Source organism: Peromyscus californicus, unplaced genomic scaffold (genome assembly GCF_007827085.1).
Source record: "Peromyscus californicus insignis strain IS unplaced genomic scaffold, ASM782708v3 Scaffold_16__1_contigs__length_79575227, whole genome shotgun sequence".
NCBI classification, from domain to species: domain Eukaryota; kingdom Metazoa; phylum Chordata; class Mammalia; order Rodentia; family Cricetidae; genus Peromyscus; species Peromyscus californicus.
Genome location: NW_026294458.1, coordinates 70046037 through 70058317, shown reverse-complemented (window position 1 = coordinate 70058317; position 12281 = coordinate 70046037). Strand labels below are relative to the sequence as shown.

The 12281-nt window shown below is 36.4% G+C and overlaps 1 protein-coding gene across 1 annotated transcript; it reads left to right on the top strand.

The window, feature by feature from the left end:
• The first annotated feature begins 2122 nt into the window (after positions 1-2122).
• LOC128111597 (keratin-associated protein 19-5) lies at positions 2123-2311 on the top strand. Its single transcript, XM_052739846.1, has one exon. It carries the CDS (start codon positions 2123-2125, stop codon positions 2309-2311), a length of 189 nt encoding a protein of 62 aa, XP_052595806.1.
• Positions 2312-12281: the final 9970 nt, after the last annotated feature.

The following is a 12281-nucleotide window of genomic DNA, read 5'->3' as shown; positions in this document are numbered from 1 at the left end:
ATAAGTATATTTCAACAAACAAATCATTAAAGACGACTTGATTTTTGTCTCTTTCAGTGTTAAGAGAACCTTTGTGGGCCTGGGGAGATGACCAGTTGGAGAATGCTTACTATGCAAACATGAAGACCTGAAATTGGATCCTCTGCACTAACATTAGAAGCATAACATGGTGGTCCACATCTACAATCTTAGTGCTAGTGGCAGGGAACTACAGTAGTATTCTTGGGACTCACCAGCCAGACACCCTAGCCAATCATTGAGTTCTATGAGAGACCCTCTCTCAAAAATAAGATGGAAAGTGATTGAAAAGAATCCTTGATGGCAATTTCTGGCCTCAGTGCCCAAGGGTGGACACACACACACATACACACACACACACACACACACACACACACACACACACACACACACACACACAAATAAAATAATGAACTTTCAAAGATAATTTTGAAAACCAAGGCTAATGTTTTTACTATTGAATTCATTTGGTCTATGGTGGGCTCATTAATAATACTTTTCAGTGATTGAAAGTATGTAAATAACTAGTCAATTGATAAAGCTCAATGGAATCTCAAATTCCAGTTTCTATCCTTAGTTTATGAGAACTGAGCTACTCATTACAGGAAATTTATTTTTGCTAAAACACAGTCTGAAAAAGGGAAAAAAAGCAGAACAAAGCAAAATAAAGTAACAGCAACAAAGAAACATGCAGAAAGTCATAAAAACAGATCATGTTTTTCAAAACCAAGTGAAAATAGAGGATCCACCTGAGATTAACGACAGAGATGGGCATTCTCAGGCCTGATTGCCTAACTGTGTTGTTAGCTGATCCTCTCATGGAGACACATCACAGTTTTTCACATATACTTATCAATTCTGGGTCATTTCACCACTATGTCTTGAAGCAACCTAAATTTAATATGTTTATGGAAAGCCTAGGATTTTTTACATAAATTTGTAAATGGTGTGTTGCTAAACTATTAACACTAAAGTTAGGGAGTAGGTCAAAGCTGCCTGCAAATACGTGGGCAGACCATGAACTACAGAGATTAGGGAGACAATTCAGGGCAAACTGAAGAGGGGATAGGAAAACAAAAGCACTGGCTGATGTAAGTGAAAGGAAGCCAAAGAGGAAACAGCATGGAACCATGAGCTTTCCACCTGCGTGTTCCTGCTGTGCATTGGGAGATACGGAAGAAGAAAGAAAGCTAAAGGAGTAATTAAAAGGGAAGTCACCTGTGCAAAGACGAAAATATCAAGGAAGAGATCAGCTGAGTGGGTGGAACGTGCAGGCAGGTACAACTCTGCAACTTGAGTAGGACTTTGAACAGTTTTAGATAGGAGTTCTGCAATTTGGAATAAAATCCAGGCTGACTGTGATAAGCTCGTTTAGAGGAAAAAAATCTCAAACTCTCAAATTCTGCAATTGCTTGTTTTATATTTTACAGTAAAAAGATCTGAAGCTGTTGTGAAACAAAACCATTACAAAGATTACTTACTTAAAATGCCAATTTTGAAACATTTTTCTTTTGTGCATCTAGGTCTAAAGTACAGACCAGGGGATGGAGTCTCTGTGAATGAGAGTGTTTTCATATCGCACAGATCCAGGCATTTGAGAAAGTGTTCTTGGTAGATAGGTTTGCTTTGTGATAAGTATGGGTTTTGACAACTGTGTGCTGAACAACTAGCCATGAGTATAGTTGGAGATGAAGTTATCAATTTGAGAGGTAACAGAGCAGAAATACCTAATTATGTATCCAAATATTCCCACTGCATGTAGATGATGTAATACTCTTGGTAATAAGTCATTTTATTCAGTGTTTGGTGGTGTGTGTGTATTTTGGCTAGTCAACCGTTTCTTCTCATGAAAGCAAAACAGTAAGTTCAAGGACATTCTAAATAGAGCATTAAGCAATGTCAAGTATTTTAATGAGCATGAGAGATGATAGCAGAGCAATGAGTTGCTACATTACAAGGAACATCTACAGTGACACAAAGGAAGGGTATGCGCATGACTTGTCACCTGCTCCTGCTAGAGTATAAAAACCTCTTCTGCACGGGATAATGCTCACATTCAAGATCCATCCTTGAACAACAAACCAAAACTACCACTCTTGATACCATGAGCTACTACGGCAGTTACTATGGAGGCCTGGGCTATGGCTACCGAGGTTTTGGGAACCTAGGTTATGGCTATGGCTGTGGATGTGGCTTTGGAGGCTATGGATATGGCTCTGGTTATGGAGGCTACGGTTATGGCTACCGCCGCCCACTTTACTATGGAGGATTTGGATTCTCCCGCTTCTACTGAAATGCTTTCCTGAGGAACCAAAATTTCAAATATAAGAAATTACCCCAACCTCATATAAGGACTAAATTAAGCAAATATGTTGTGAACAAAATCAAGAGGAAAACAATTGAAGATCTAAGACTTTAAGAATGCACACCATCTTATAATTCTCCATATTGTGCTCCCTTATTTCTCTCCTGTCATTTCTTAAATGTAGACATATTTTGATCCTTTGTAATAAATTATCCTAACTTATAACTGTGTATGAGACTCTTATATTAATGCATTTTGTAACATAGTTGTAATATACTTGACAAACTCTGTTCAGTGTTTATACTAACATCAGCTTACATAGGAAAGAATTATAAAATATGAAATGAGGGGCTGAGCAGATATCTCAGTAGTTGAGGTGGGTGAAAGAGTCCATTGCAAACTATTGAGACCTCAGTTTAAATTACTAGGACCTACATAAAAACCAGGTGCAGGGGCACATACCTGTAGTCACAGTGATGGGGTACGAGGTGGTCTGAAGAGAGGCTCTAGAGCTCTGGTTCTCATCCTGTGGGTCCTGACTCCTTTGGAGGGTTGAATGACTCACAGGGGTCACCTAAGACCATCAGAAAACACAGATATTTACATCATGATTCATAACAGTAGTAAAATTATAGTTATGTGGCAATGAAAGTAATTTTATGGTTGGGGGTCACCTGAACACAAGGAACTGTATTAAAGGACTGAAGCATCAGAAAGCTTGAGAACCACTGGTCTAGAGCTTGCTGGTCAACCTGCCTAGCTAAACCAAACCAAACCAAACCAAACCAAACCAAACCAAACCAAGCATAGCAAGGAAATGTAAGCTTCTGGTTCTGTGAGAAACCCTGTTCCAAGAGAATAAGGCAGATTGATAAGGTATGGTTATTAATGTCTTCTTCTGACCTCTGCATATGTGCAAATGAACAAATTCTCCAAATACACACACACAGGAAATGAATCACATGATGAAGTACAAATATCATAGTAGCATTTTATAGTTTTACTCAGTTGCCTGTGAATTAAATACTGCACTATACACTATATACACTACACTCTATATATTATGATAATTATGTACACACATAAACTTACTAGTAAACTATGGCACTGAATTCAAAGGAATGTTTTTAACAACATATTTGTATTACTTTTTTGATAGATTCTTACAATGTATTTTGATCATACTCATTCCAACTAGTTGTGCTGAATCCTCCCAGAACCATCCAACTCCATAATCCCCAATTTAAAAAAATATCCCAGAGACTAAAATTTGTGTTGTCTATCTACTTTGGATATGGGGCCAAGATAGCAAGATTGACTTACCAAGAACCAAACCCTTAAAGAACGATAAATCCCTCTTTCTTAGAAGCCATAATCTCTCCATAGCTTCTCAGTTAGACCTGGGACTCATGATCTCCTTCCCTATTCATGGTCTCATCTTGGTGGGATGGTGACTAGCTTGACCTTGTGGAGGCAACAACAGCTATTGGCAGCTCATGAATTAGAGGGTCTTGTCATGTCCCAAAACACAGTTTCTCTACAAATCTCTCTGAACTCTGGCTCCTACAATCTTTCCGCCCACTCTTTGCCTAGGTCCCCTGAAACTTGGAGTGAGTTTTGTAATATGAATGTCCTATTTCTGGCTGAGCCAATCCACTGATACTTATTCTGTACCTTGACTGGTTGAGCACAATGCAGAAATTGACCATTGAATAAAGAAAATCCTCTGATGAGATATGAGAGCTATACTAATCTATTTATGGTAGAGAAATACAAATTTAAAGAGATGTTTGATGAGTCCATTTAGCAGAAAGTAGTAGTAGGTTCATCCCTGGGACCTGTAAGCTTCCTAATCATGAGTTCTTAACTCCAAATTTACAGTATTAAGTATCGGTTTCCTGGTGTGGAATGGGTTTGAATTCTATCATGAAGTGGTTGGTTATCTCTGTAACATTTGTGCCATTATTGAGCCCATGAGCATAACTTGCCACACCAGCCATTATTACAGTTCACAGTTTTCATAATTGGGTAAGAATATTAAAGACTCTTTCTCCATCCCACATTGGGTATGAATATTAAAGACATAGAACCATCCACATGTTCTATAACCCATGTGTGTGGTGTCTTCAGCAATAGGGTCTTGTAATCAAGGTATGGTGGGCAATAGCAATGCCAGTAGCGTGAGTACACACACACACACACACACACACACACACACACACACACACACACAAACACATGCTGTGGGATGTTCTGTATGTTAAATGTGTTGATCTGATTGGTTAATAAATAAAATACTGATTGGCCAGTAGCCAGGCAGGAAGTATAGGCGGGACAAGGAGAGAGGAGAATTCTGGGAAGTGGAAGGCTGAGTCAGGAGATGCTGCCAGCTGCTGCCATGAGAAGATGTTAAAATACCAGTAAGCCACAAACCATGTGGCAACTTATAGATTAACAGAAATGGGTTAATTTAAGATATAAGAACAGCTAGGTAGAAGCCTGAGCCATTAGGCCAAACAGTTTAAATAATATAAGAGTCTGTGTGTTTATTTTATAAGTGGGCTGCGGGACTGCTGGAGCTTGGCGGGAGCTGGAGAGAAGCTCTCCAGCAACATACATATACAAACACACACACACACACACACACAAACACACACACAAACATGCACACACACATGTATACACACATACACATACACACATACACATACACACACACACATACAGGATTTTTTTTTTTTTTTTTTTTTTTTTTTTTTTTTGGTTTTTCGAGACAGGGTTTCTCTGTGTAGCTTTGCGCCTTTCCTGGAACTCACTTGGTAGCCCAGGCTGGCCTCGAACTCACAGAGATCCGCCTGGCTCTGCCTCCCGAGTGCTGGGATTAAAGGCGTGCGCCACCACCGCCCGGCTCAGGATTTTTTTTAAGAGAATGAAAGAGATCATAAAGTTGGGTGGTTGGGGGAGAGGGTGTGGGAAAAGTTGGGGAGGCATATAATTATGATTATAATGTAATGTATGAAATTTTCAAAGAATAAATAGAAACCTTATTTTAAAAATTTCAACACATTAAAATTCTATCTACTTTCATATACAACTTCAGACACACAGGATCAGTATACACATTTTGTTTAGCTAGATATATCTTTTTATTGTTTCAATGATAAGAAATATAATGTTAAAAAATAACTTTGAATATCTATTCAAAATAAATACTATTTGGCAAATTCATATCATGTTTTCTTCCTAATCTGAAGATGTGCAAATTGGTGGTATTCTTACAAATGATCAGCATCCAGAAATACTAAGCATGCTATCATGGAAAAGTTAGTGTCAGTGTTATCAACTTGTCCACATTGCTGCTATTGCTGGCCTGCAGCCTTATGACATTTGGCCAAATTTCTTGTAATGAGGAACTTTAGTTACCCATCAACCATAAAAAATGGGTATTTCTGGGATTTCTTTCACCTCCAGTTATGCATTTGCTAATATAAATGGGGCATAAAATATACCCATTTCCCAGAGAAAAAATATATGCATTTTGTTACAAAAATAAATTTAAATTTCTTTTATCTGATATTTAATAAGAGTAAGATAGGAATATGAGTTCTACTATGAAGCTGTTTGCTAAATATTTGTTTTGTACTGCTTTGGATAGGAAAGACTCTTCAAAGGGGCAAATACTTTGATGAAGATAAATCCAGATTAGAACCCCATTTCAGTGAGACCAATCACTCTGATCCTCTTGCTCATTAGTCTGATGATAGTGTAGTACACTCTTGTGCAGCCAAATGAAGTATGAGATGTTTACGACTGTATGTTTCTCTATAGGATTTACTTGGAGCTAGCTGGTCACATTTATTTATTACAATATTCTATCATAAAATCATGGGCTTCTTTACGGGAGAAAGCTACCTATAATGAGTGCCAACTCCAAAGTTTACTCTGAAAAATAAATTTGAAATAAAATGAAGTGTAATAAATAAATAAGTTAAAATAAAAATATATGTGAAAGACTTCGAATCATTTTCTGAACAACGCATTTCCTCCAGTAAAGGAAGACCTCCCTATTCAAGGTCACTATGGAGAACTGCACTAGTGTGTTTGACAAAGTCAGAGTTTCACATAAAACCATGTGATTCCTAAGTGGTTAATGGCATTACAGTCTGAGGAAACATTTTACATATCTAAACAGAATCAATATCGTTATTGATAGACAGCATTTGCTGCTCCTAGGATAATTGCATTTTATCATATTTATTCCACCAATTGTCAGATTGCATTGATTTAAGATTGAATTAAGCTGTAGGACACATTTCTTCTTTGAGAAAAGATTTCACCTGCCTTAGACATAAGGTATCATGGGATCGTCAGCCCACAAAGGAGTAAAGATCTGGCAGGTCACATCATTAAAACTTTTTGATTGATTTGTGATTTAGATAGGTTCTAACTGACTTGATGAGAATGAAATACTTGAGAATCAAATAAATACCTGTATATTTTAATCTTAAAATGCATTATAAAATGAGACAAGTCTGGAAGACACTATACAAAGAAGTGAAAATAGCACATGAGATGCAAAAGTCTATAAATCTAGACAAAAGTAATTGCATAAAATAAACATAATAATAATATATTGATATTATGATATTAAGCAATCACTTTAGAGGTCAGTGAGAACATTCAGTGGGTAAGAGTGTCTGTCACCAAGGCTGGCAGCCTGATTTTGATTCTTGGAAATCACACGGTGGAAAGAGCAAACTTATCCACAAGTTGTATTCTGATCTTGACTCACTGGTCATGGTATGTGCATTCTCTCTGTCTCTGTCTCTGTCTCTGTCTCTGTCTCTGTCTCTCTCTCTCTCTCTCTCTCTCACTTTTTTTTCATTTCACATACCAACCACAGTTCCCCCTCCCTCCTCTCCTCCTGCTCACCATGAACCTTCCCTCCACCTTACCCTGAAGAAATAAAATTAGTATTATGTTGTTGTTGCTAATGTTTTTAAAACTATTTGTCTGTTCACAATTGACATACTCTAAATATTTACAACACTTAGATCTCTTAAATAAACTCAGAAGAATCAAATAAATAACTTATTAAAGTGTCAAAAAATGAATGAATAAATAGGTAAATAATTATAGCAGCAAAATTAAAAGAAATAAATTTATTACATAGACATGATCTTAAAGTAACAATATCATGATAAAAAATAATTTTGTCAGAAAAAATTTTTACACAATCTCTCCATTAAAAAAACTTCTATAAATCAAGATAAGATATTCCAAAGCCAGCTAAAAAGGAATAAAATATTTGATCAGGGAATTCCAAAAATAGGATAGTCAAATGGTCATTAAGAAAATAAAATCATGTCTAATGAAGGTGTCCATGAGGTTCAATGGAAATCTTTGTCAGAGATACAGAGTGAGCACACGGTCCAATTTTGATGATTGCTGTCCAAGTTTCACTTCTGTTGATGTGATCCAATATTCTGACAAAAATCAACTTGGAGAAACAGTTTATTTTAGCTCACAGTTTTAGATTGCTCTCCGTCACTGCAGGGAAGTCAAGGTAGGAACTTGAGACAGCTGGCTACATCCACAGCCAGAAGGAGAGTATGAATACACATAGGCTTAACTCTCAGCTCACATTCTCTACTCTAACATAGTCCAGGATCCAACCAAAGGGAATTTTGGCACACATAATATTAGGCTGTGTCTTCCAACATCAATTGATATAATCAAGACATCCACAAAAAGAAGCCTTCAGTACCAACCTGACATGTACAATGGAAAAATGAGAGAACAGGAAAGCCAGACATAGAACCAAATGAAGCCATAGATTCAGTCATCACAAAAACCTTGAAAGGAACTATAATGACCTTCCTGAAAGACATGCCCACTGGTGCAAATATTGACATTTTAAATGAGTAATCAATCACCTTTTGATTAGATATAAGGCACACTCTATGAGATGGAACCCATATCTGATATTGTTAATGAAGCCAAGAATCTGGACTAGATAGGCATGGGCCCAGGAGAAAAAAGCATAGCTATTATTTTTTCTAAATTAACATTACAATAAAATGACTCCTTATGGCATACTGCTGTAACCATTTTCAGTGCATCACTCAACACTCAGTAAAGAAGCTTCTCCTTATAGTAGATGATAATTAATGGACAGCCACACAACTGGAAAATGTGTAGAGAATGAAGATATTAGAATGCTCATCCCTGAATGAGATGTCTTTATCAAGCCCATCCCCTGAAGGTTTATTGATCTACGCTGACTAGGGGACAGAAAGACTGTAAGAGGCAGAAGTGTTGGGTGATTTTAAGAAAACGATTTTATAGACATATCAGGATAGATGCACATATGAACTCATAGAGACTGTGACAGCATGCCTAAGACCTGTACAAGCTCAACTCAGACAAAATCCCAGCATGGTGGTGACAAAGTTGACATGATGCCCAACCTCTGGTCAAGAAGCTATTAACAAATTATTGCTGCTGGGAGAGGGAAATAAGTTTACTTTAATGGAATAACACTGGGCATACCAACCACACTTCAAGGTAGTCCTCATGCTCATGAATATTTGACTATCATAAACCAGATGCCATGGTTTTAAATGGCTTTTTATTTTTCTTTTAAGAGAGAGAAAGAACATGAAGTTGCATAGAGAGGGAGAAGAGTAGGGTGTAGGAAGATTTGGGGGACTGGAAACAATATGATAAAAATATACTGTATGAAATGCTCAAAGAATAAATCACACATACACACACACGAACAGAAGCCAACTTGGTATAAACATTTTCTCACTGAGACTTTCTTCTCAGGGGATTTTAGATTGTGTCAGATTGGCAAGTAAATCTAATATTCCAATGAAAGTGTGATATTTTTTTGCTTTGTTCTCTGAAACTATTGACAAGATCAACTGAAGCTGGAGTTAAATCCTAGAAAAATGACAGTCTCTTGGGAGTGTGATGTTTACCATAAAGAATAGTGACAATATTTGAAGATTTGAAGATTAGAGTAAACTTGGTGTTGTTAGTATAGACACATTGAGTTATTTTCCCAAGGTTCAATATGGCATTAATTCAGTCTCAGCCCTATGACATGTGAAACTCTCTAAATAACATTTTCTTGTTTATATACTTAGATGGGAAAATTAAATTAATACTATATAGAAGAGAGATTAATAATTATAATTATGAAATCTTTATTAAATTTCATATGAGGCCTGTCTCTCTGTCTTAAAAAAATTACTGTAATCATCCTTATCTTGATGATGTCAGATGGTACTGTGCCTGCCCATGCAATAAAACCATAAATATGCTGTTGGCATTATGACATGGCATTAGCCACACAAAGATTAAGCAAATACACACTGTGAGATTTCATAGCAATTGTTCTGATGACTGTGATAGGTTAGCAGCTAATTGGTGTGTGGCTTATACAGCTCGACAAGGAGATATGCCAGATATGAAGACAATGAATGGAATCATAGTTAATGTTATCCATAATGGTGAACAATTTGAAATTTATGACATTTTTGGATTTTTTTTTTAATTGCTACTTTTGGATCACAGTTGAATGCAATTCATGGACAGTTGGAAGTCATGAGAAAGACAAGTATAAACAATTCATCAAATGTCATACTTAAATGTTTATTATGCGATCTGACACCTCATACATTATACTACAGAGCAAATGGAGATGAAATACATTGATGGTTTTATGCTCTTTTGAAGACAGAAACCATTGGAACTTTTTAAAAATCCTGAATATTTGTATGCATTCAGCAAATTGTACAAGCCAGAAAGAGGCACATAGCCAACTTGTAAGGACTAGAATCTGGAATATACTCAACACTTATTTATAGTACTGCTCTAACATAGTAGACAAAGGCATAAAACAGGCAAAGGGAACATGGAAATGTTACCGTGGAAATGTATACACAACAAGTAAGAGAAAAGAATTAATTACATTGAATAAAGTCAGATGGTTTCCAAAATTTCATTTCATTTATTTCACCATAGCATGCTGACATGTGAGAGGATACAGAGTGGGTGATAGTCTGAAATTGATATTCACATACATACCAGAATGGATTAAGTTCCAACCACTGACAGCAATGAATGCTGACCTGGGTATAGAGCAAGGGGGACGTCTTTTGCTGCCGGGACTGAAGATAAGGACAGCATAGTAGGAAAACTATTTGGCACTTTCCTGCAAAGCTAAACATTTTCTTCTCAGACAATTCAGCAGTTTTCCTCCTTGATGTTTACCCAGATGAGCTCAAACTTTATGTGCACATGAAAATATGAACAAAGGATTTATTGAAGTTGTTTTCACAGTTAACAAAATTGTATAAGAATAAACACTTCTTTTAAAGAGTAAGTAGACAAAGTGTTATATTCATGAGAGGGGATCATATCTAGAGATAAAATAGAAACGAGTTATCAAGGAGGGAAAGGAAGACTCTAAAAAGCATTTGGTTAAATGAAGAGGTCATGGTGAAAAGGTATGATACTATATGACTCTGACTACATGATATTCTGGCAAAATAAAGAACCATAAACAAATATGAGCAATAAATACTCAATATTTTCCAGGAGATTGGGAGGTGTACTGAGAGAAGACTGTATGAAAAAATAGATTCCATTTAGCTCAATGAAACTATTTTACATGATATTTGCATTCATGTTTGCATGACTCCATAAAATTGTCAAAACCATAGAAATGCAAAACATGAACACAAACACTTATTGAACTGTGAGTCTATCACAATTGTTCCACTCTTTGTGATAAATGTGTAATATTACTGAAATCTGTTTATAGAGGGACACTATTTTGTGTGTATGTTTGGGGGGATAATGAAGACATCATGTTTATGCTCATTTTTTTTCTGAAAAGTAAAACCGTCCCAAATATAAAGTCAATTAAGCAGCGAGTCACATGGTATAATCAGATACATGGCTTAAGAGCTGCTAACTGAAGTATAGTCAAAAGTAGACAACAGGATGCTGGATCCTTTTGGTGACACATTACATACATGTACAGAGAAGAGTGTCATAATTGGAGATAATGTCTCATGAGTTTTAGATCCACTTTTGAAACAAATTTTTTATTACTGTCGTTTGACTTCTGTTTTGGATTTTTTTCACACTGCTGTCAACGCTCATAGAACTATACCATAATAAGAGTGAATCCCAATAGACCAAGTGTAGACTTTCAGTATAATATCAACATTGGTTCACCAACTGTAAAAGCCAAGTGGAAGAGTGTGTAAAACAAATATTAATATGGCGATCAATATGCTAACACTGGAAAAAGCAAAACAGACTTCCTTTAGTATGTAGAGTTCATTACTGTTCCAACACAATAGAAATGTTTCCCTTTGACTTTCACATGCATTATTCCTGGTTCCCCAAAACAGACAGTTAATTTACTTTAGAGTTTGAGGAATAAAATAATTTTATAGGTTAAGACAGAATACAGAGCCTCAAATTGAACACATTCCTTTGATTTACTTTGTAAGTTAAGCATCTAAGAAAAACTGGATATGAACAGATTTAATTGAGAACAAGACATTGTTAGATGTGATCACTCAAACATGCCAGCTATGAGGAGTTCTATTAGTGGTTTGGTAGATCCAGACTTTGAAGATGCAGCAACTCCATCTCATTATGTGATGAGAGGAATTTTAAGGGCCACACTAATTTGGCAGCTAAGTGCATTCAACAGTTTGTTGAACTAAAAGAGACTCCCCTTGCCAGTGGACAGTGTAATAATGAGTAGTTTTTAAGTAGCTGTAATTGAAGAAAAATGATGCAAAAGGACGGAATGCATATTACATATCACATGTTCTTCTTAGTGTACACAAGCTTGCCCCACACATAAGGACATTTGTCCTCAAGATCTTATCTTGAACAGCATGCCAAACTTTCCATCTCTGACACC

Bases quoted from the DNA above. Each gene is read 5' to 3' on its own strand.
- LOC128111597 (XM_052739846.1), top strand. From the start codon at position 2,123: ATGAGCTACTACGGCAGTTACTATGGAGGCCTGGGCTATGGCTACCGA.